Source organism: Bombyx mori, chromosome 17 (assembly GCF_030269925.1).
Source record: "Bombyx mori chromosome 17, ASM3026992v2".
Taxonomy (NCBI): domain Eukaryota; kingdom Metazoa; phylum Arthropoda; class Insecta; order Lepidoptera; family Bombycidae; genus Bombyx; species Bombyx mori.
The window spans coordinates 8,315,747-8,340,503 of NC_085123.1; the positions used below are offsets into that span (position 1 = coordinate 8,315,747).

Below are 24,757 nucleotides of genomic sequence, written 5' to 3' on the forward strand. Positions count from 1 at the left end.
TTCGTATGTAACATAGAAACGTTAAAATAATGATGACTAATCGTAACTTCACTGTCAATAAAATTAATTATTCAGATTTTCGTTATTATTATTGCTCTAAAAAAACAAAAACGACCCGCTTTGATCACCCTGTCCCTCTAAACGCCGATTTATAGACACGAGTCTTTAAATCTATATAGTAGGAGAGCCCCAGTAGGGGTTTATGGTATTTAGTAAATGCGGCAGATTAACAGATGCGATGACACTTTTTTTAGTGCTTAGGTGAGGACAAGCTCAAAGCCCATCTGGTGTTAAGTGGTTACTTTAGCATATAGACATCTACAACGTAAATGCACCACCCACCATGAGATATAAGTTCTAAGGTCTCAAGTATATTTACAACGGCTGCCCCACCCCTCAAACAGAAACGCATTACTACTTCACGGCTGAAACAGGCAGGGTGGTGGTACCTACCCTTGCGGACTTACAAGAGGTCCTACCATCAGTAAAACCTCCATCAAAACGTCTCTAATGCAAGACACAAATACCCAAATACCGAATATTCCGCCGCCATGGTATAGAAGGCAAGGGCACTAGTTGCAATACAAGTGAGCCGAATCATCGATGGATCTGTTTTAGTGTAACACCACATCTCAATGAATCGTCATACTACATTAATCTATTTACGTTTCGATAGCCGTTTTATACTTGATAAATTATTTTATTGCAATTGTCTATTCGTTAGTTAAAAAATCAAATCGCAATATTTAGTTCAGCGCTCATGAAATACAATGCGTAATTCACACACATGAAATTAAACATTAATCTGTGATTATTACTAGAAAAACACATCAGGAAGATTTAATTTAACATGTACATAAATCTCATTAAGTCTTCCTCCGCGGCCTAATTGTTTCTGCATTGATACAGAATAGTGTAATAAAAACAGATTAACAAAATAGATGAGCGATAAGTCATTATGATATGACGCATCAAAAATACAATACATATCTTTGGATGGGGATACAATTTTAATTAATTTTATCTCAATAATTGGCCTCATTAAGTAATACTATATATGCTTTCGAGATTTATAGCCTATTATTAAATATGACCTCTATGACTGGCTATTTGAAGAGAATTCAAATAAAATTCAGCACACACACCATACACTACTAGTACCTAAATAAGGGGCAAAAAAATCTAAATGTATTCACCGCTAATAAAGTTCCATAGGAAAATAATTAGGTATGTTATGTTTTCAGTAATTATAATATATAATTACACAATATACACACTCGGTCTGGGTCGTACCTGGTTCAGAGATTATCCATTGCCATACAGCGTGGCAATGCTGCTAGCGTAATGGGTACTTTCGGGCCGGGTGGTTTCGGTGGCTTGTTTGACTAGCCGATGCCTACGCGCCCATTGCTGTTAGCGTGGACCTTTATGTTACTTAAGACGACGCTTGCAGCTGAAAGTAAGTATTGTACTTTTTGACGAAGCATGTTGCTGATAACTTTATTTCTGTAATCTGACGAAGCATGTTGCGGATAATAACATGTGCTTTTAGGTTAGGAATATACACACTTATACAAATATTTGACTATTTTCTTTCGTAGCACGGGTCCAGCAAGCATTTATATTGTCATTGTCGCTTTAATTAGATTTGAAACTGGTATCTATTTTTATAGACATACCTTCAATTCGGGTTAGCGCCAATTTAAGAAGTGCAATTTGTCGATTTGGATATTTCATATTGCAAAATAATAATAAAAATTCAGATGATGTAATGCACTGCCTAACATGAATAATATTTTTATTTTTATTTTTTTTATTGCATTGATGTCGCCTGATGACGTAAATGCCGCCACTCACCCTGAAATATGAGTTTTAAGGTCTCAGTATATTTACAATCAAACCGAAACATATTATTGCATCACGGCAGAAATAGGCAGGGTGGTGGTACCTACCCGTGCGGACTCACAAGAGGTCCTACCAGCAGAAAAAAATAAGTATAAATTCTATTTGATTTATAGGTACCACGTTAAATTACGGACTCCCTTCAACACACTGTTTATTTAGAAAAAAGTGACTTTTAGTTTCGTAATCTATACTAATATTATAAAGAGGAAAGATTTGTTTGTTTGTTTGTTTCGAATAGGCTCCGAAACTACTGGACCGATTTGAAAAATTCTTTTTCCATTAGAAGCCGACATTGTCCCTGATGAACATAGGCTACTTTTTAAAAAAAAAAATTAATTTTTTTTTGGTTTCATGTGTGTTTTAATGTTTCCGAAGCGAAGCGAGGGCGGGTCGCTAGTTAACAATATAGCGTCACGTACATTCGTTAATATCATATTAATAGAAAAAGACAAAACAGTTTAGTAACTTTTTCTCCTCTGCTCGTTAATCGATCTTATTGAAGTGAAACTTCCTTATCGGCGTTGGAAAAAAATTTACCGTCACATTTTTCGGTTACGCGTCACTTTTTTCCGTTACGCGCCATCTGTTTTGTATTCATGTCTATGATAATAAAATCCTTTTGTTTAAACTTTATCTAATTTAACTTTTTTGTATTCATGTCTATGATAATAAAATCCTTTTGTTTAAACTTTATCTAATTTAACTTTATTTAACCAATTTCTAGAAAGTTGCATGTAGATCATTTTTCGAAAAATAAGGCCATAAACAAGTTTCACTTCTTACGTGTGTACACTAGTACACGCACACATTTTTTTTTTGTTTGATAGTTGTTGATGAGGTTTAATCTATACTAATATATAGGTATAAATCTACAGTGGCTTTTACGGATGTTCCGTTATAACTACTGAACCATGCATCCGATTGACTTGAAACTTGGTATCCATGTAGAAAATACACGTACTTAATGGATAGGCTAATTAATATTTATATGAGTGTTGGACTCCCTAATAATAATAATGACAATAAATAATCATGTTATTTTTAAATGCCCAGCGAAGCGGGCGAGTACGGCTAGTATTCGATAAAATGAAACTGGAAACAGTTTTTAACACTATTTTATTAGTATTTTTCACACACTTATAAAAAAATTTACTAATAACGAAAGAAAAGAAATGCAGCATATAATCTAAATCTTGAGATATCAGTGATTATGGTTGAATTTCGACTACTCTGCGAATACTATTTATTTGTATTTTCCCTATTTATTTCGTAGCAAGTGAACGTCGTGGTGTTAAGTGGTTACCGAAGCTCCTATATTTGAGAGTTTGAGGTCTGCGTCTTAATTGTTTAGTAAATAATATGCAATTTAAATGCAATCTCATCTTAATGCATTAACACTGTAATGCATAAAAATGCAATATTTCTACAACTATTGGAATGAAAATTGCAGTGGTTAATCAACATCCTTGTAATTAAAGACTAACTATTTTCCCATTATATCTTAGGTCATCCGTCATTATTTTATAAATATATACATACACGTCATACACAACACTTTATGGCGATAATCGAATTAAAACTCCTTTTTTTAGGAACAACCAGGGAAATGTGGTGTGAAATATGTACTAATTTTGTTTCTTATTGCTTAGATGGTTGGATAAGTTCACAGCCCACCTGGTGTTAAGTGGATACTAGAGCCCATAGACATCTATAACGTTAATGTGCCACCCACCTTGAAATATAAATTCTAAGGTCTCAAGTATAATTACAACGGCTGCTCCGCCCTTCAAACCGAAACGCATTACTGCTTCACGGCAGAAATAGACAGGGTGGTGGTACCTGCGCGTCCGGACTCCTAAGAGGTCCTACCATCAGCATTATTGATTATCATATCATTATTTACTGAAAATAGCAGTAATGCTTCTAACAAAAAAAATAGGCCTATTTTAATATTGTTTTAAATTTGAAAGAAAAACAAAATAAATGTAGAGCATAATATGAATATATGACTTTAAACGCATTGATTCCGACATGATGTTCGATATGGCTTATTACTATTCTTCTTATTCGTATTATATATTCGTAAAGGATTTTTATTAGTGTTGCTTCCAGATGAAAACTAAAAGTTGACTGACCGTTTGCAGCTTATGCAGCCTTCGCCGTGAAAATACAACAAAACGAACACATTACATGAATGTGTCATAACTTGCGCTGGTCATAGTAATTATCTGCTGTGTTGCGTCGACAAATTGATGTTTTATTCATATGCGAAATAGCAACTTAACGACCGTTTTAGATATTATTATAAAAGGAAATAACAATTATTTTATTAACACGTCTAATAATGTTTAAAAATGCGCACGCTTGCTACATTAATGTCGGAATTGAGTATAAAAGCCTATGTCAATCTGTTTACGACACGCAAAATATTCGTTCAAAATACTGCATCAAGGTTTTGTGAAGTTTATGTATTAGTGATTCTACAATCTCGATCTCATAGGACAATAATTGGATAATTTGATATGTTGTGAATAAAAAAAATCTTGGCAAAGAAAATTACATATTAAGTAAGTCGTCAATTTGATGTATACAATAAGGTCAATTGCGTAATGGCATAAGATTTGAACAATTTACCTCATTCATCTAGCTAAACGTAATTTGGTCACGCCATTGTTTGGATACAGGCATGATTTAAACAACGATACTTCAAACGTAATGATGGACTTAAAAAAAATCGCTTTACTCGATCCTGCATATTGCATATCCTGCATATCCTTCTGCATATTGTATTGACTTTATTATCGGATTATTGGAGATGATAAAATAACTTGTTTTTCAATAGTACCAACCGGCATTGGAGCAATTAACTTTTTTTGTAACCTAATATTCTTTCACGAAATTTAGCTCTGGAATTCTCTTCGGAGTTTTTAGGCACTATTGATATTTCGAGGTTAACTCTATTTAATGTGGCAGAAAGATGATTATGTTTCTGGTACTGCCACCGATTATGGTAAACAACTTCGTCATCAAAATAATCACAAGGTAACAGTCGGATCCTGATGCTATTGTATATTTAATTTCATGATGAATTTTGTGACACTATTCATCAAGTGTTTTACCATGGTCAAACAAGCAAAGGCTTAATGGCAGTAGGCATCATAGAATACAAGATCTTCCCTTTGTCGTTAACTTTCAAACTATCTATCTATATTTCTGTCCACAGACGTCCACTGCTGGACATGGGCCTTCCCCAATTCAATTAACTTTCAAACTACCTAGTTTTTTCCAAAGAGCGGGTGAAATCGCTCGGTAGATCGGCAGTCCAAATGTTGTTTTTTGAAACTTATACATAAGCAAACTTACCTTGAAAATGTCGTTAGCGAGATTCAGCCATCTGTCAAATATCTTGTATTCTATAGACGCTGTCACCGCCACAAAGTTTTCAGGAAATTATGTTTCTCCAAAATTGTATACGAGAATTTAACTGCCTATGTTTGCAAGCTGTAAACCATAGTTATACATTCTTGATTTCAAAATGTAACAGGAGCTCAAATAACAATTAAGTTTCGCTTTTCCGTATTTCATGCTTTAATTGAGTGACGACATTCGTGTTGCGTTCCTGTAAACACTTATCAGGTAGACGGTGACTTATACAAATTTGGTGCAAAGAAAAGTGGCGGATGTTCCTAATGAATTTCAGTTAATATTCAGACTAATACTTATGACGACCCTTGTAGCTGAAAGTAAGTATTGTATTTTTTGACGAAGCATGTTGCTGATGACTCTATTTCTATATAATCTGACGAAGCGTGTTGCGGATAATAATATGTACTTTTAGGTTATTAAAATAATATTTAGATATTCAGACAGATTCTTCGAATAATTAAGAGTTGATTCACGCAACAAAGCGTAGTTTCATAAGGAAACAATCAGAGAATCAATTATCAATGTACGCTTTTTGCCCAGGTCGGCCCATTCATGTCGATGAGTGTTACAATATAAAAGAGCCGGGAATAATCGAAAATGATGTAATGCTATAATGCTCCGTGTAATCATTCAGAAATGGAATCGAAAAAACACTGATGCGTTTTACTTTGTGCTTCATGAAAATGTTCAGCATCTTATATGCAAAGGGTAATTAATAATAATTTAAAAACATGTTCTTATGAGATATTAAACATTATTGTAAACTATAGTGTTAAATCTAACTGATTAATTTGAAATGTTATATGATTGTTGATGGTTTGGGATGCATTCGAAAGTACGAACAGTAGAAAAAATCCGGTACCAATATATCTACCTATATATATGTAGATAGAGGTTCAGAGATCTTTTTTACCACGTGCCATCCGGTTTTGGAATGAGCTCCCCTCCACGGTGTTTCCCGAGCGCTATGACATGTCCTCTGTGGAGAGTACTTAACGGAAGGCAGCGGCTTCTGCCCCTGGCGTTGCTGAAGTCCATGGGCGACGGTAACCACTTACCATCAGGTGGGCCGTATGCTCGTCTGTCTACACGGGCAATAAAAAAATAAAAAAGGCTACCTAATAAATGCAGGTTAAAAATGCTAAAATGCAAATTTATTTCAAAGCGATGCATTCAAAACAAGACAAAGAAAACAACTTGTTATTATCGTATGCAGTAGTAGGAACGTAATAATTTACTATTAGTCGTACTTGTATCAGAGTTCAATCGATTCAGCAGCCACGGGAATGTTGGCTTCATTTCTTAGCAGGGAAACTTGCACTTTGTAACAACCTGTTAATAAAGTTCATTTTTTTATATAAGTAACGTAAATAAAACCTATGTTATTGATACGCTGCCATACCTTTCATCCAGTTGCGATCAAACTTTGTTTTATTACTTGCAATTACTGATGGTAGGACGTCTTGTGAGTCCGGACGGGTAGGTACCACTGCCTATTTTTGCCGTGAAGCAGTAATGTGTTTCGGTTTGAAGGACGGGGCAGCCGTTGTAACTTGAGACCTTAGAACTTATATCTCAAGGTGGGTGGCGGAATTTACGTTATAGATGTCTATGGGCTCCGGTAACCACTTAACACCAGGCGGGCTGTGAGCTCGTCCACCCAAGTGAGCAATAAAAAAAGGTCGTAATATTGACGGTGAGATAACCATAGGCTTCAGTTATCACTTAAAGCCCGGTGAGCAACGGTTTTACGGAAGGCAGCGGCTTGGCTCTGCCTCTGATGGTTACCACTCACCATCAGGTGGGCCGTATTCTGGGCTGCCTAGACGAGCAATAAAAAAGAAAGAAAGCTTCGATCCTTACTATCTATCTACAGTATTGGGAGTAATTTTTATGTAAGAAAATTAAAATGAAATAGTTATCCTTTAATTAACATAATATGCGTCACACCGTAGTCGCTTGCAATCCCAGCAATGTCCGCCTAATATAAAAATAGACTTGTAGGATCACCGCAGGCTGCTTTCTTATTCTTTTATTTATATATAAGAAGATCGAGTTGTAATTATTCGTGGCATTGAACCAGCCAGCCAGCTACGATTCCTTCGCACATCAAGACTGGCTGGTTGTTGACATGTGACCTTTAAGGATCCTCTGGAATTCTTGTTCGCGCTCGCATACTAAGGGATCTGTATTTATAACAATTTAACTTTGTAGCGACAACAATTAAAAGTAATTAACTACCTAGAAACTCTTTAGTTTGAAGGATTGTTGTTGTAAAAATAAATTTTTGAGTTATATAAGAAAAGCGTCTTCTGTAAAGTATAATGAGAATATCACCAATTTAGTGGAAATTTAATTAAAAATGCAAAGAATGAGAACGAAAAGATATAACTTAAGTAATTTATTCTATTAATTTTTATGGGTGTATTTATAAAACCAGGTGGTTCGTGTAGACGCTTGTTTGTAGAAATCAAATATGACATGTCAAATAATGAGTATAACTCATTGAAGTATGAAACCTAGGTCTATGATATAACTATGTTTGTAGACGTTCAGAAAATGAAAATCAGAAATGTGCCTTATTTAAAAAAATGAATTTCAAAATCAAAATCAAAATCTATATATTAATACGTGAAGCAAAAACTTTGTATCCCTTTTTACGAAAATTGTGCGGACGGAGGAGTATGAAATTTTCCACATTTATAGAGAATATAGAGAAGGAGTGCCCAATGCTAATATTTTTTTAAGCTAATGCATAAATAATGCATTAAACCAATAAAGAAAACATTACACACACCTACCCGTATTTGAAACAGACACGCTTATATACTATTTTGTTTATTGTTAAAGTCTGTGGTAAAGTTGTGAATAAATTAATATTGTTTTTCTATAATATTATTTGTCTTTATGGTACCCTTAGCGAAATCTGTGATTATAGAAGTAATGTCTTTGATAATAGAACCATAATAACGTTCAAACTTATAATTAACTAGCGGACCCGGCCACACGTTGCTGTGGCTGTGGCTTAGGTTTTTGTTTCTAAATAACCCGCGGCCGCCTATGCTAATACCAAAAATTGACAACGTAAGAACAATTGGATTTCACTGTATTGCGTTTACTACGAAATAAATTTCACTTATACTTTAGCCTCAGAAACACGTGGTGCTTATGCCATTAAATTGTAGCTTATGTGAAACGTTGGTATTTTTAGCACAGCGCCATCTATGAGATATTAAAGTCACAGTATAACAATTGTCTGTAAAAACTGATTTAAGGCGCCATCTGTTTTAGACTTATGAAACTTACAATTAATAACAAAAATCAACATAAGAAATCATTTTATTGTTAATTAATAAATATTGCGACCATTCATCGAAATAAAAACCATCCTATCTCTCAAGTTGGATCGAACTGCACATGGTGTGCGAATTTTATTATAATCGGTTAAGTGGTTTAGGAGTCCATTGAGGACAAACATTGTGACACGAGATTTATATATATTAAGATAATTATATGAGAATTTCGAATATCGGGCGACCACTAGTATGCATTATTTCCCCATTATTAGTGGATTAGTAACGCAGAACATTTCAGGGATATACCAACATAACAACTGCAAAAAGGAACCCTTTTTTTAGGGCTGATGGAACTAAGAACACTGACTGATTCGGTAACACACTGACTGATTTAGGATTCGGTAACACAGTAGTTCGCGCCCCTGACTGCAGGGCGGCAAATCGAGATTTACATTCCCATATCGGGCAAACCTTCAAGTGCCGAACTAGTTTTTTAATAAATGTAGGTATATAACCTTACGGCACCGGTTACCTTATAACCTTAAAAAAACCTATATAAACATATTATATCTATCCCTGGTTCTCATAAAACCAGAAATCTTTGCTTTGGGCCACATAACCGCGTATTTTTGTCTCGATTTATTATTATTATATGACGGATGCATAATGTTTTGTCTAGACCTGAAGATCCATGGCCTCAAGCAAAAAATTGTTGATGTAATGATGAATGAAACATTAAAGTTGAGGCTCAAAACAATTTTCCTAATGTCCTGCCGTTGTACTAACACTAATCAAACTTTATTTTAATTTCAGGTGACTTCGATCAAAAAACCATGTTCTAAACCAGAAGCTGTGCAAATTTGTAAAGATGGCCTCGTTGATTATAAGATATTTCTTGCCGTATTTGCTGCTTCCATTAGTAATAAGAGGAAATGAAACAATCATAAATGGTAGATCTGAAAATTAATATTAATTTAATCTAAAAAAAAACAATCTGACTCGTTTAATCTCCCCGGGATCGATTCATGAATAATCTCAGTGTACGTTCGTAAATCTTAATTTGCAATGCATATTTCTTTATTCATAACTAAGCATACACTATAACGTAATAATAATATAATGTAAGAATATACTGAGACCTTAGAACTCATATCTCAAGTTGGGTGACGGCATGTACGTTGTAGATGTCTATGGGCTCCGGTAAACACTTAACACTAGGTGGGCTGTGAGCTCGTCCACCCATCTATGAATAAAAAATAATAATAAAATTTAATGTATTTAGATGAGTCGGTAGAAGATACCCGCCAGCCTCGAGCCAGTGGAAGAATAGTCAAATTGTACTCAGGGGCTAGACGAGAACCAATCATATGCTCCAGTGATGGTTTTAAGGCTGATCCACACGACTGCACTGTGTTTTACAGGTGTATGAAATCAGGAAGTGGAAAGTATACTATTTTTAGGGTAAGGCAATAAATACTCAGTGGATTTTCGATTAGTTTATAGGAAAGAAAATCTTATGATTTGGAAAAAATAATTTGCTTTTCAATTAAAAATATATTTATTTTGTATGAATCGGCGAATGAACTCATGGCCCGGTTGGTTTTAAGAGGTTACCATAGTCCATAGATATCGTAACGTAACCGCCACCACCCATCTTCAGACATGAGGGTGAAATCTAAACCTAAATAGTAAACGGCTGTTCGAAGCTTCAAATCAATAAATACAAATGTTAATACACAAATAAATCAAGCTTTATACAAATTCTACAGATGTCGTACTACAAACAAAGGAATTGGTTTAGGAATAGCTTTATATGAATGAATGAATGAATGGATGAATATCATGGATGAATAAATGGTAAATTATATAATATTATAATATCTTGCACTGCACTAAAATTCGCATGTCAAATAATGACAAAGCATACACGCTGCTTTTAACTTACGTAATAACTTATTTTTACTATGCTTGGCGAATAAATGATTTCTTTCTTTCTTTCTATAAATAGTTCCTGAATCAGTCAAACTTTTTTGTGTTACTTGCTAAAAGAGATAACACAAAAAAGTTACATATGCGCCACTTTTAAATTGTACTGTTTGTGTAGTTGACGTTGGCTGGAGTTGTGTAAAAACAATAATATAGGAGACGAAAAATAAATTAATAGTTAGCGTTTATTTCATTTCAGTTCCAATGTGGGCCTGGAACCATCTACGACATAGACTCGGAGGTATGTAACCACCCACGTAGTACAAAACGGTCCGAGTGTGGTGGCCTTAATGTGCCATCGATAGAAGAAAATGATAATGGAATCGAAAATTACAACCAAGAAGTTCCTAAGCCTATAAGTACCAAGTTTCCTGTTTACTTTACTACGAGTACAACAGTAAAAACTTCAACGATTTCCTTAACTACGCCTAGTTCTAAGCCAAACACAGATTCACTAAATCTAGATACTGCGAATGAAATCACGAAATTTCACGAAAGCGTTGTCTCTACAGTTCCGATGACCTCTACAACAAAGTATTATGAGCATAAAAATAATGCTATTGTTGATTATTCGTCATCATCACCAACAAAACTCGAAGCAGTCACTGCCTCGCAAGGACTAAAATCGCAGAGCAACATTTGTATTTCTGAAGGTTTTCTGGGTGACAGTGAAAATTGTCACAAATTTTATAGATGTGTTGGCAATCAAAGAGGTGGTTTCATGAAATTTGAATTTTCGTGTAGTGCATTCACTGTGTGGGATGATGAAATACAAGCATGTAATCATCCTTGGGCTGTAAAGAGAAGTAGATGCAGCAGAAGCAGTTCAGATTCCAGTAGCGTCCAAATAAAGCCAGCAATAAAAGATTCCCATATAGGAACCATGCAAACGACTACAAGCAGTTTCACAGAAAATGGCACAATTAATAGTAGTCAAGTAATTCACGCTCCACATTTGTCACAAGCTCCTGTGAAAATAAATGACGATGAACTAAAACAAAATGCAAATAATAAAATAGAACAGAATCACTCACACATAAACTATGGGGAAGTAGAAAGCCATATTCCAACCAAAATTTACAAAGATATAGCACTCTTTCAAAACCAGACAGATAAATTTAAGCAGCCGAGCCAAAAAGAAGAAGTAAATAAGACAGGTACAAATGTACCAACAGCTCAGACAGAATCTAACCCAAAAATAAATAATTTATGTGTTCAAACCGGTTTTCTCGGAGATCCTTACGACTGCAAAAAATTTTATAGATGTGTTGATACTGGAAAAGGAAATTTTATAAAATATGAATTTTCATGTGGTGAAAGTACGGTATGGGATCCAAAATTAGAAGCTTGTAATCACGCCTGGGCAGTTCCGAAATGTGGTGGAAATTTTATGTCTACTACTGAAGTTGACGTAGTGGAATCAGCACTTAACGCGTCTAACTCTTTCACACCGTCAGCACCTGTCATCCAAACAACTATAGAAATTGACGCTGAAGAAGAAGACATCGGGTATGGAAATATTCATTCTTCAGTAAAAACGACGACTCCCAGAACGACCACTATCGATAGTAGCCCTCAAATTTCACCATTGAACGATTGTAAGTCAAGTGGCTTCAAAGGTGACTCAAAAGATTGTAGTATATTTTATAGGTGTGTCGAAGATGCTAATGGAAGATATACAAAATATGAATTTAAATGTGGGGAAGGTACAGTCTGGGATTCTAATCTAGAAGCTTGTAATCATGCTTGGGCAGTAAAAAAATGTGGAGAGAATGAATTATCTATTGAAAACATATCAACAACCACTGAAACTACAACTATTAGCAAAAATCCAACATCACCTAGTCAAACTATAATGAATAGTAAAAATCCAATAACGACATTAAATGGTAATCTAACTACCACTACTACTACTGAAATATATCAACCTGATCAAGAAGACTCTGGTTATATTGGTCATATTGAAGAAATCACATCCTCAACAACAAAACTACCCGATTCTTCGATAAACGGAAGTAGTGAATGTAAATCAAATGGCTTTCTTGGAGATAAAAATAACTGTAAAATTTTTTACAGGTGTGTAAGTAACGGTGATGGTTCGTTTAATAAATACGAATTTACATGTGGCGAAGGAACAGTTTGGGATAGTAAAATTGAAGCATGTAATCATGCATGGGCAGTGGAAAGTTGCGGTGGTATTAGTGTATCAAGTTCTAGTGAAATTTTTGATTTAGTTTCCACAATTTCTCCTCAATTGACGACTACAAACAAAGCCGAAAATTCCAACATTGAATCTACAGGCGACACGGCGACGACGACACTAGTATTAGTATCATTTTCTACTACAACTACAGAAACCGTTGCTTTGACAACAAATACATGTAAAAGCACTGGCTTCATAGGGGATCAAAAAGATTGTAAGAAATTCTATAGATGTGTTGACAATGGAGATGGAACTTTTACACGTTTTGAATTTAATTGTGGGGAAGGAACTGTTTGGGATAGTAAAATTGGTAATTGTAATCATGCTTGGGCTGTAGAAAAATGTGGAGAGTATGGCGAAGATGAAAATTCTAACGCAGCCAATACTTCTGATGGTAAACCAATTTTCGCAGATGAATATGACAACGGAGTTGCAACAACAAGTAAAACGACTAATAATGAAAAACCAGATTTTATTCAAACAACAGTATTAAGTCCAATTGTAAACACAATTTGTAAGCAGAGTGGATTTATTGTTGACAAAAATGACTGTCAGAAATTTTATAGGTGTGTTGATGATGGAAAGGGTGGATTTATACAGTTCGATTACCGATGTGGGGAGGGTACCGTTTGGGATTCTAGTATTGAAGCTTGTAATCATGTATGGGCTGCGCAAGAGTGCAGATTTGATAATGTTACAAGTGAAACGATTGATAGTTCAACACATGAGTCGCCACCTACCTCTTCCGTTCAAGAATCACTAAATTCCACATTACCTTCAGTAATTAATACCGTCGCAACATCTACAGAAAAGGCCGTAAGCGATTACTGCACGCAAGATGGTTTTATCGGTGACAAAAGAGATTGTAAAACGTTTTATCGTTGCGTTCACAATAGTCATGGTGATTTCATAAAATATGAATTTCGCTGTGGAGAAGGGACTTTTTGGAACCAAGAAATACAAGCTTGTGACCATGTTTCAGAAAATAAGAGATGCTACAGTCCTGATCATGAAATCGTTGATACTAGACCTCAAATCGAAAATGATGAAATTTATACAGAAGCGATGACCGAAATCATAAGTACATCGCATTCACCAATTGTGACGCAAAAACCTGTGATCTCTGAGGATACTTGTCAAAATGAAGGATTTTTTGGGGATTCTAGTGATTGTCAAAAATTTTATAGGTGTGTGGAAGATTCAAAAAATGGATACACAAAATATGAATTCGTTTGTGGCGCTGGTACAATTTGGAATCAAGATATTATAGCTTGTGACCATCCAACTTCAGAGAATAAATGCTTAGGTGAAAATATCAATTCTAATCCTAACCAAACGAATGAATCAAATGTAGATGGAGAATCTTCAGATATTACAAGCACGCTTAAGCCGCATTCTACTCGAGAACCAGAAAATTCAACGTCTGCAGACACTGACGAATGCATTTCTGAAGGATTTTATGCAAACTCGCATGATTGTAAGAAATTTTTCCGTTGCGTCATAAACGACAAAGGAACGTTTACCAAATATGATTTTATTTGTGGTATTGGTACAATATGGGTTCAAGAGATACAAGCATGTGATCATAATAATGGAATCGAGACTTGCACTTCGATAAATATACCAGAAACTTCTACAGTTACATACGCTTCAACTACAAGCCAATCGAGCTCAAATACCACTCCATTACTGTCAACACCCATAAAAAATGATAATGACTACTACACCAGTACTAAGAAACCCAATACAGAAGTATGTGAAGCAGAGGGATTCTTCGGAAATGATAATGATTGCAAGAAATTCTATCGCTGTGTAGATAATGGTCAAGGTGGCTATACAAAACACGAGTTCAGTTGTGGTGAAGGGACCGCGTGGGATACCACTATTGAAAGTTGCAATCACATAGACAACGTTAAAAATTGTCATTTTTCACACCAAGATGAAAGTCAAACACAGCCGATATTATTCGACGAAATGCCATCCACTGAAAATGAACAGGGCACAACAAGAGTTCCATCTTCTTCACAATCTACTGAGAGCAGTATTTCGGATGATAAAGCAAACTGTGAAAGTGAAGGCTACTTTGGCGACACTGAGGATTGTAAAATATTTTATAGATGTGTAGATAATGGAAAAAACGGATTTACCAAATATGAATTTACTTGTGGAGAAGGTACAATCTGGGATCAAGACTTAACTACATGTAATCATCCGCAAGACGTATTAAAACCTTCCTGTGGTCACACTAGTGAACAGATTTCTACATCATCTACAATGAGTTCTTCATCATCAGACTCTCCTTCAGCAACCAGTACTTTATCAACGACCGCAAGTACCACAGAAATCAGTAATAGTACCTCAAACAACGCTTCCCAAGAAAGTTCGAATAAACCAAACCAGAATATCACTTGTCCTAAAGAAGGCTTTTATCCGAATCCTAACGATTGCAAGAAATTTTATAGATGTGTTGATTGGGATAGTAATGGTCAAAGATTTTCAGTGTATCATTTTGAATGTGCAGATGGAACTATTTGGGATCCTGCACTTAATACTTGTAATCATGAAGAATCGGTTTATCCTCCTAGAGACTGCAGTAATACACAATCAGAAAGCCAAATCACAGGACAAGAAACTACTACAGAAGAACAACTGCAAGAATCATCTACACAGACAACTAGTGAAATGACAACTGCAACTAATGAAGAGGCGGCTACTCAACAAACATCAACGACTCAAAAAACCACAACAACGGAAGAAACTACTATGAGTGAAGAGCCTACAACACGACAAACAACCACACTAGATACAAGTACAATACATAGTACAACTCAGCAACACTCTACTGAAGAAATTTCAACATCACAAACGCATGCACAAAGCACTACGCAACAAGCAACAACTCAAACACAAACAAGCACACAAATTACTGTGCAACAAACAACAACATCTGAACCCAGTACAACTCAGCAACAAACAAGTTCACAAACCACTACAGATCAAACAATGGAAAATTCTACTAGTGATCAAACAACATCAACCACTAATACGGCCACAACACAACCAACAACAAGTGAATATTCCAGTACTGAGATATCAACTACTTCAGAGACGGCTATAACAGAGCAATCTACAAATCAAGCAACCAATTCAACTCAAATGACAACTACTCTCACTGATGTCTCAACTACTACAGATCCAACCCTATCTACTACAACAGAAACAGCCAGTATAACAGAAGTCAGTCAAGAATTAACAACTACTGAAGAAAATTCATCTACGACCAGTGAAGGACCCACAGAAGCTTCTACTCAAGAAATTGGCACTGAATCTTCTACCACCAATATGGAAACTTCCACTGAAGGAAATACTGATGGCAACTGCCCTAATACGGAAGATGATCAGCATTTGTTTGTATGTCCTACGTCGTTCAGAAGACATCCAAAGTATTGTAATATATTCTATCAATGTACAGAAGATGATGAAACACACGAAATTAAAATAGCTACTTTCAACTGTCCGAATAATACTATATATGATGAAAGTCAAACTAAATGTGTTGAACAAGATAAAACGAATATTGAGTGCGATGGTGAAATATCATCAAGGCGAAGACTGAAACATTTATCATTACATTACAAAGATCCTGTAAGTATTTTTTCAGGTACTTAATAAACTAGCTTTTATTATTGGTCAATCTGTTGAATAAAAATTTGTGTATTTCATAGTTGTCTCTCAATAAAGTTTTAATAAAAAAAAAAGATGTATGGTGTCGTGGCACACCGGATGGGAACGAAGTCCCTTATTATAAAAATATTAATTTTAAGTTCTATTTGAGGTATAAAGAAAATAAAACTGGAGGTTTCGCAACAACCCACGGTCATTCGGTAACGTGCGAACTTATTGTGGTACACTTCATTCACGGTTGTTTGCATAAGAGTTAGTCTATTGCGCATTAAGATCGTGGACAATGAATGATAAAAAAATATGTTATTTTTTGTACGTTATTATATATATATATTTTTTTTTTTTTTTTTTTTTTTTTTTTTTTTTTTTTTTTTTTTTTTTTTTTTTTTTTTTTCCGCCTATTTCCGCCGTGAAGCAGTAATGCGTTTCGGTTCGAAGGGTGGGGTAGCCGTTGTCACTATACTGAGACCTTAGAACTTATATCTCAAGGTGGGTGGCGCATTTACGTTGTAGATGTCTATGGGCTCCAGTAACCACTTAACACCAGGTGGGCTGTGAGCTCGTCCACCCATCTAAGCAATAAAAAAAAAAACGTTATTACAAAGTTAGTCGTACATTGTGTGCATTACTAATAAAAATCTTACGTTACGGACGTTTTTTCTCGGTTAGGGTACACCTCCGCATCGTCCCATAAGGAACTTCGTTCCAAAAATATACTGCTTTGTCTATTGTGACATGGATAGTCAATAAACTATTAGTCAATATTAGTCAATAAACTATTTTTATCACTGGCATATCTATCAGTTCTTATGTTATAAAAATGTTGCTGTTTCCCGTTATAATACGGACCGACTATCTGGGTATCGGTATCTCATCATCATCTTCATTCGTTCCTAGGGTTAGTGTTAGCATCACTCCGGTTTGAGCCCCGTGAGCTCACCTACACGTTAGGGTGAAGCTGAAATAGCCTCTCAAGGCTATCAGCGTAGGTAGTAAAAAAAAAGTTAACACCGTTCTGCCTCTTTCTAGAGCGGAACGATAATGCATTGTAATTTAAAAGCTAAGTCGTCGTGTTCAAATCCCGCAGGCAGGCGGTCATTTTTTTAATAATGAATTACGTACGTAATTCTTATTTTATAAACGACTTAATGATAAATGAAATATCGTATAATAACAATCGATTAACAATTTTTTAAAAGTGCATAGTTCGTGGTAGAACGAATTATAAGCCCATTTTGGTTCGTACCACCATCTTGCTTATTTCTGCTGCGAGGCAGTCATACCTTCTGATTTGCTGCTATTTTCCTAGTTAAGGCTTCTCCAAGCATTTAAGTTTTAGTTCTTGATATAACTTTGTTTTATTCGTTATTGCAGATAATAGTTACGAGGGATAGTCAATCATGTTCATCCGAAGGCCACATGCCCTTTGAAAAGAACAGTGAGTGTTCTCCGGCATTTTTGAAATGCGAAAAATCGAAAAATGGCAGATTACGGGGTATAGTACACCAATGTCCTCAAAATTACGTGTACTGGTCCATAAGCAGGCGATGCGAGCGAGTCGAGAGAGTTAGGGACTGCAAAAGGACTACTAACAACTGGAACGGTAGATGGGAAATACCAATAGACAGACATAATGTTGCTTGGTAATGTGACAACGGGACATTAAGAAATATCGAAAAGACTTCGATTTTAAAGTATGTGATAATATACTTTATTAATAGTGTAAAAAGTGTAGAATAGTCTTATCTAATAAGGATTTTAAGTCACTAACCGTTTATCGTTAGGCTTATAAGCAAAATTATTGCACAAACTTATTAGATATCACTAAAATTTTCAATTATAATAAGTAACAGTTCCAAAAATGATAGAGTTGACTCTATTTTTTCTAGTCTCAATTGATGTTGAAACATAACCAATACATACATATGTGGTTGCGCAAACTATTATGTTCTATTAATAATTATGCAAAAAGCGATAGTTTTAAACAGAACTTGTGAACAAAATATTGTTAAATTTTTTTGAACACATTATTTTGATCACGACTTAAATTTATACAAATAAATTATTAATCAACGATATGCTTGTTTTATTTAGTTTTAACATATAACTTATTTCTTTTAGTATACGAAATAAAGAAATTTTGACAAATAAACTGACAGCATATATGAGCAGTGCTTTATAAATTTTATGCTATAACAAGAGCCGTTTAGACACAGATTTACACTATTTAAATTAATATTACATCAATACCTATACATGACATTAAAACACCATTGCAAAATAATGATAGTTCTGTTGTTATAAATTCCGTGATATTTTGGTCACCTTTGTAATTTAATGCATCATTAAAAAGAGTCCCTATAAATGCATGACAAGCTGTGTTACTTGCAATGATATTACCATTTAAATCAATTGTTAGCCTATATGATGCGCTGTCAATTGGCATAGCTAAATCATTTTTCTTTATATCTTCTGAATCTCTGTTTTTAAGATCTGTTTTAGGAATTATAGGATGACCATTTGTAACTATTTCCTTTGATTCGATAAAATTGTCTTGTTCAAAGTTTTTAGGGTTTGACGATATTTCATGTTCTCGTGTCACTGAGGTCAACTGCGGGTTAGGCTTACGATGAAACAAAAAATCTAGAAACATCGGCAATAAACTCCCTGTTGTTGAAGTTACATTTTCATCAATCTGATGTTCTTTAATTAATTCACGATTGTTATTAAGCCGTCTATTTTCAATTATTGAATTCGGTGTAGTTTTTGATGATTTATCTGATAGGCCATCTCCTAATGTTGTAGTGGCGAATGATTTATCCTTTAGTAACATCTGCTCCGTTACTAATAAAGTGTTTTGTTCGTTACGATCTAAAATTATGTCAGTTTTGCTTTCTGTTTCAGCTAATTGCTCTTCCGATAATTTGTTTTGTTGCCCATTCGTTTCTAAAGCATCGATTATATCTCGTATGTTATTTAATTTTTTATGTGCTTTATATCGATGTGAATCATCATTAGTATTGTGTTTTATGGAATTTATTGTTTCAAAGTCATCTTTTTCATATTTCGACAAAACATCTTGCAATTTATTTATGTAAACTGTAGAAGGTGATTTAGGAGTTAATACATTAGGATTAAAAGCTATTCCGCCCCTATCCCAAACAGAAAGAGCGCGTACCATAAATTTAATGAAATCTTCCGGCAGCTCTCTCCAAAATTTCGTTAAAGCAGAGTCATCTAAACACCTACTTAAACTAATGTATTCTATTCGAATTTTTACGTTTCCATAATTTTTTTCATTGGAATAAACTTTTTCCGTCCACAGTGTACTCATGGCGATTTCATTATTTTCTTCACCTATAATATGGTAGTTTGATAATTTGGTATCGTTTAAAACAACTATAAGTCGGTATATATAAGATGGATGTTTCTCAGATAGCAATCTAATATACGGTATGTATTCGTCGAAATCGATTTCTTTATCTTTCTCTATGAATACGTGCATCCATACTGTTTTTGCAGTGTTTGGCTTATTAGTTTTATACAAGTCTGTATCGAAAATTTGATTCGTCACTGGTTTCAATTGCGCCTCTGGCATTAATGTTAAAATAAAAAAGCTATTGTATATTATAAATGTAGTAATGGTTATCATTCCAAGTCCAATCCACCAATACGCTACAAATCTGGTCCAGTGATCTGAAAACAATGTAGTGCATATTATTAAACTTTAAAATAAATTGAAATTAATTTAAAAACGTTATTGCTGGTGTAATTTGTATAATTACAATAACGTTTATATTTGAATATTCGGTGAGCATCTAAACAAACAAAATGGGAAATGGAATATGAATTTCACATCGTTATAAGAAAACATGTTTATTAATAAGGGATATAGCGACACGATGACTTTATGCAAATTTTGTTTACCAAAATTAAAAGTAAACGTATAATACCTAATAAAACACTTGCATGCACACTTAAAGTCTCTAAATATTACGGTCCAATAGATAACATTCATGCTAGGGCTGTAGTTGATGATGATGATGATGATGATTCATCCGACCGATTTCGGCCATGGCGACCACTTTGACTCCTATCCGTCGATTTGGCGCTCGTGCGCTCGAAGATGGCTTATATAGCCTATCTTTGCGGCAAAACTCCTTGCGCATTGAGGGCACGTAAGCACGCCGTTCTCATAATTATAGGTTATGGCAGCAGGTGGGCGGGCCTTTAACTGGTCGCGTTTGTAATCAAGGTCAGCTTTACGCTGATCCTCGAACTCGCGTACTTTGCTGTTCACCATCCTGCGCCATTCTGGCCGCTGTGCTGCCAAGCGCTCCCATTGAGAGGGCTCTATATCACATCTCTTCATGTGTCGTTTCACGACATCCTTGTACCGCAGGAGTTGTCCGCCATGCTTTCGCTTGCCATCCTGCAATTCAGAGAAGAAGATGCGCTTCGCCACTCTTTCCTCCGTCATGCGTGATACATGACCGCACCATCGAAGCTGCCGACGCATTAAATAGGTCTCAATGACACCAACATTGGCACGTCGCAAGACTTCGGTATTTCGCACTCTATCAGACCATCTGATTTTCATGATGGCACGAAGGCATTTAAGGTGGAAGCGATCCAGAGTGCGAATGTGGCGGCGGTACACACACCACGACTCGGAGGAGTATAGGAGGCTTGGCAGCACAATTGCCATGTAAACTGAGATTTTAGTGGCCAACTTAAGGTCGTGTGAGCAGAAGACCTTGGAATATAGCTTTCCAAATGCTGCAGCAGCGGCACCGACCCTGCTATTGATCTCATCATCAAGGTCACACTTGGATGTTAAAGTGTTCCCCAGATAGCGAAATTTATCCACCTGCTTCAACACATCCTCACCAAGGTTTATGGTTAGTGTCTCGTGACCGTGACTGTCCAGGGACATCACCTCCGTCTTATTGACACTAATCTTCAGGCCGAATTTACGGCAGGCTTGGTGAAAAACGGACATCAGCTGTTGCAGGCCGTCTGGGGATTCTGCTAAGAAGCACAAGTCATCAGCATAAATGATCTCAGTGATCAATGCATACGACACTTTGGTGCGAGCCTTAAGTCTCGCCAAATTGAAAAGGCTGCCGTCCGTACGGAAGCGGATGCGGACTCCTTGGGAAACAGTTTGTAGAACCTCTCTAACTACGACCGCAAAGTACAAGGCGAACAAAGTAGGCGCTAAGACGCATCCTTGCTTCACCCCACAGGTAACGGGGAAGAAGCCCGTCTGTTCACCATCTACAGTGACGCAGCATTGCATGTCGTCATGCAGGAGTCTAAGAAGCGCCACAAACTTTTCTGTGCATCCGAGCTTCCGTAACACCAACCATAAGGCTTCGCGAGGCACGCTGTCAAAAGCCTTCTCCAGGTCAACAAAACAGAGGTACAGCTGACGACCCTGTTCTCTGCTCTTTTCTTGTAGTTGACGCACAGAGAAGATCGCTTCGCATGTGCCTCGATCCGGTCGAAAGCCAAACTGAGTTTCGGGCAGGATCTTTTCAGATAAGTCCTTTAGGCGGTTTAAGAGTACCCTAGCAAAGACCTTTCCGGGGGCCGATAGGAGCGAAATACCGCGGTAGGAGTCGCAGTCAGATCGGTCGCCCCTGTTCTTATAGAGAGCAGTTATGCGCGATACTTTAAAGCTATCCGGAACGCGCTCTTCCTCCCACATACGAACAAACAGTTCCCAAACCAACGTGTGCAAATCCTCTCCACCGTACTTGATCAGCTCTCCTGGTATAAGGTCAGCGCCAGCCGCCCTTTTATTTTTTTGCTGTCTGATGGCAGTAACAACCTCGTCACGCAATAGGGGCTCGTCCAGCTCAAGGGCAAGAGGGAGTTGAGGCATTAGAGCGATGCTTTGCAGATCTGCTGATCGATCCACATTCAGCAGGGCATTGAAGTGCTCTGCCCAGCGCCTTAGTACATTCTCCTTGCTTGTTAAGAGGTGCCTACTATCTAGAGCCCTTAAAGGAACCTTTGCATGGTTGGATGTACCCATCAGCTTGCGCACCTCGCTATAGAACTCACCGAGCTGGTTTGTGTCAGTGAGCCATTGCATATGAATAGCTTTGTCCTGCCACCACTTGTCTTTTATTTGTCGAGACAGCTTACGCAGTTCAAGGTCACTAGCTTTGACCGCCGCAACGCTTCCTTTACGCCTTCTGTGCTGTCGCAAGAGATCACGGTGTTTGTCGAGTGCCGCCCGCAAAACTTCATCATTTCCATCAAACCAGTCTTCATTACGACGGCATTTTCTACCCAGTGCAATTGAAGCGGTATCCATGATATGAGATGATAAAGCTCCCCAGTCAGCATCAACATCACCTGTCTCATTAACTGGCAACAGCTTCTTAGACAAAACTTCAGCATAGTTCTTCCTCACCTCAGGATCTCTTAGCTTCTCTATGTCCAAAGACGCAAGCTTTTTCATAGGAGATCTACGCGGGTGGCGGAGGCGGAGTCGTAGCTTAGTGACAATAAGTCGGTGGTCAGACCAGCAGTGCGCACCACGCATAACACGGGTGATCTGCACTTGGCTGAAATCTCTTTGCCTTACGATAGCATAGTCGATCAAATGCCAGTGCTTGGATCTTGGGTGCATCCATGTCGTCTTGTACTTAGCGGCAAGTCTAAACATAGTGTTCGTAATTGCTAGACCGTATTGAGCACAAAGACTGAGCAGCAACTGACCATTGCTGTTCATGTTGCCGACTCCGTGTCTACCCAGAACTCCAGGCCAAGCCTCATAGTCCCGACCAACCCTGGCATTGAAGTCGCCCAGCAATAGTACCTGCTCTCTGGCGTCTATACTGTCAAGGCAAAGAGTCACTTCCCCATAGAATTTGTCCTTAATGTCATCAGACTTGTCAAGCGTTGGAGCATATACACTGATGACATTAAGGTAATTGTCTTTATCCAGGTGAACTCGCAGTGTGGTAACGCGGTCCGAGATATGTACAGGGTACTCCTCTAATCGCTTTACTAAGTGATTCTTGATGGCAAATCCTACACCTGAATGTCGCGTTTCAGAGGCAGCGGTACCTTTCCAGAAGAAAGTATAACCAGCACCTACTTCCACCAGCTCTCCTTCATCGGCAAGATGTGTTTCGCTGAGAGCAGCCACATCTACGTTGTAGCGATGAAGTTCCCGAGCTACTATGGCGGTCTTGCGTTCAGGGCAGGCGTTGCCATCTCGATCAAGAAGCGTTCTCACGTTCCACGCGCCAAATGTCATGATAAATGTTTTTATAATATTTCTTTTGCAACGTCGACCACGATTTGACTGATGCAGTGGCAGCCGCGGTTACTACCACTTATCAAATGGGACGAGCAATTTTTAGGGCACCTTTTCTAGCCCCCTCCCCGGCTGAGCGGGGAAAGCAGTGCCTCCCTAAACAGGGCTGCTTTGTCATCTCGGGTGCTGCCGAACCCACGCCGTCGCCCCAAACTCGCAGCGCAAGAACGACCACGGTGTGTACTCACACCCCCGAGACCGCCTGTGTGCAGGTATCGGACAAAGCCTAGCTTACATCAGGCTAGACCTCTCTACTTCTACTCATCGCCACAGGACTTTTGCTTATTCGGAGTCCATTAACGGAAGCGGTCAGATACGCAGGATATATTTAGGTGTAGCTGTTGAGGGCTGTAGTTATAACTATACTGAGACCTTAGAACTTATATCTCAAGGTGGGTGGCGCATTTACACTGTAGATGTCTATGGGTTCCGGTAACCACTTAACACCAGGTGGGCTGTGAGCTCGTCCAGCCATATAGGCAATAAAAAAAAAATCGTGACTCACTAGCACGTAAAGCCATTATAAAGTTGACAGAATGATTGAACGTAATTAAACCGACACAATCTTATGTTTACTCATACTTTAAACATACGCATCTCGTAATATAACATTTTGAATAATTTACTTAAATAAGTATGATAGTTGATTAAATTACCTGGCCAATGTTTAATAATAGCAGCGGCTCCTTTCAGATTTACTTTGATACGATTTCTGTTCGAAAAGGAACGGCGTCGGTAATGACGTGGAATCGACTGATCTTCCTCAGAGAGTTCGTCATGCAGCAAAGGATTATGCTCACGGTATTCAGACATCACTATCCTTAAGACTCACTGTTAAGAAACGAGTATATTCATAATTGTTGATGATCTGCTTGATGATTATTAAATATAAATAAATTTACTAGGCTGTACAAACAT

At 37.0% G+C, this 24,757-nt stretch overlaps 1 protein-coding gene across 2 annotated transcripts in view; it reads left to right on the forward strand.

The window, feature by feature from the left end:
* Positions 1 to 18,576, forward strand: part of LOC101737350 (mucin-22) — a 37,690-nt gene extending 19,114 nt beyond the window's left edge. For both annotated transcript variants that reach the window (XM_038016765.2, XM_062673361.1), the window contains 4 exons: positions 9,441 to 9,577; positions 9,910 to 10,088; positions 10,813 to 16,461; positions 17,875 to 18,576. In XM_038016765.2, coding sequence (XP_037872693.1) covers positions 9,496 to 9,577; positions 9,910 to 10,088; positions 10,813 to 16,461; positions 17,875 to 18,147 — 6,183 coding nt within the window. In that variant the 5' untranslated portion in view covers positions 9,441 to 9,495 and the 3' untranslated portion in view covers positions 18,148 to 18,576. The remainder of the gene's footprint in view (positions 1 to 9,440; positions 9,578 to 9,909; positions 10,089 to 10,812; positions 16,462 to 17,874) is intronic.
* Positions 18,577 to 24,757: the final 6,181 nt, after the last annotated feature.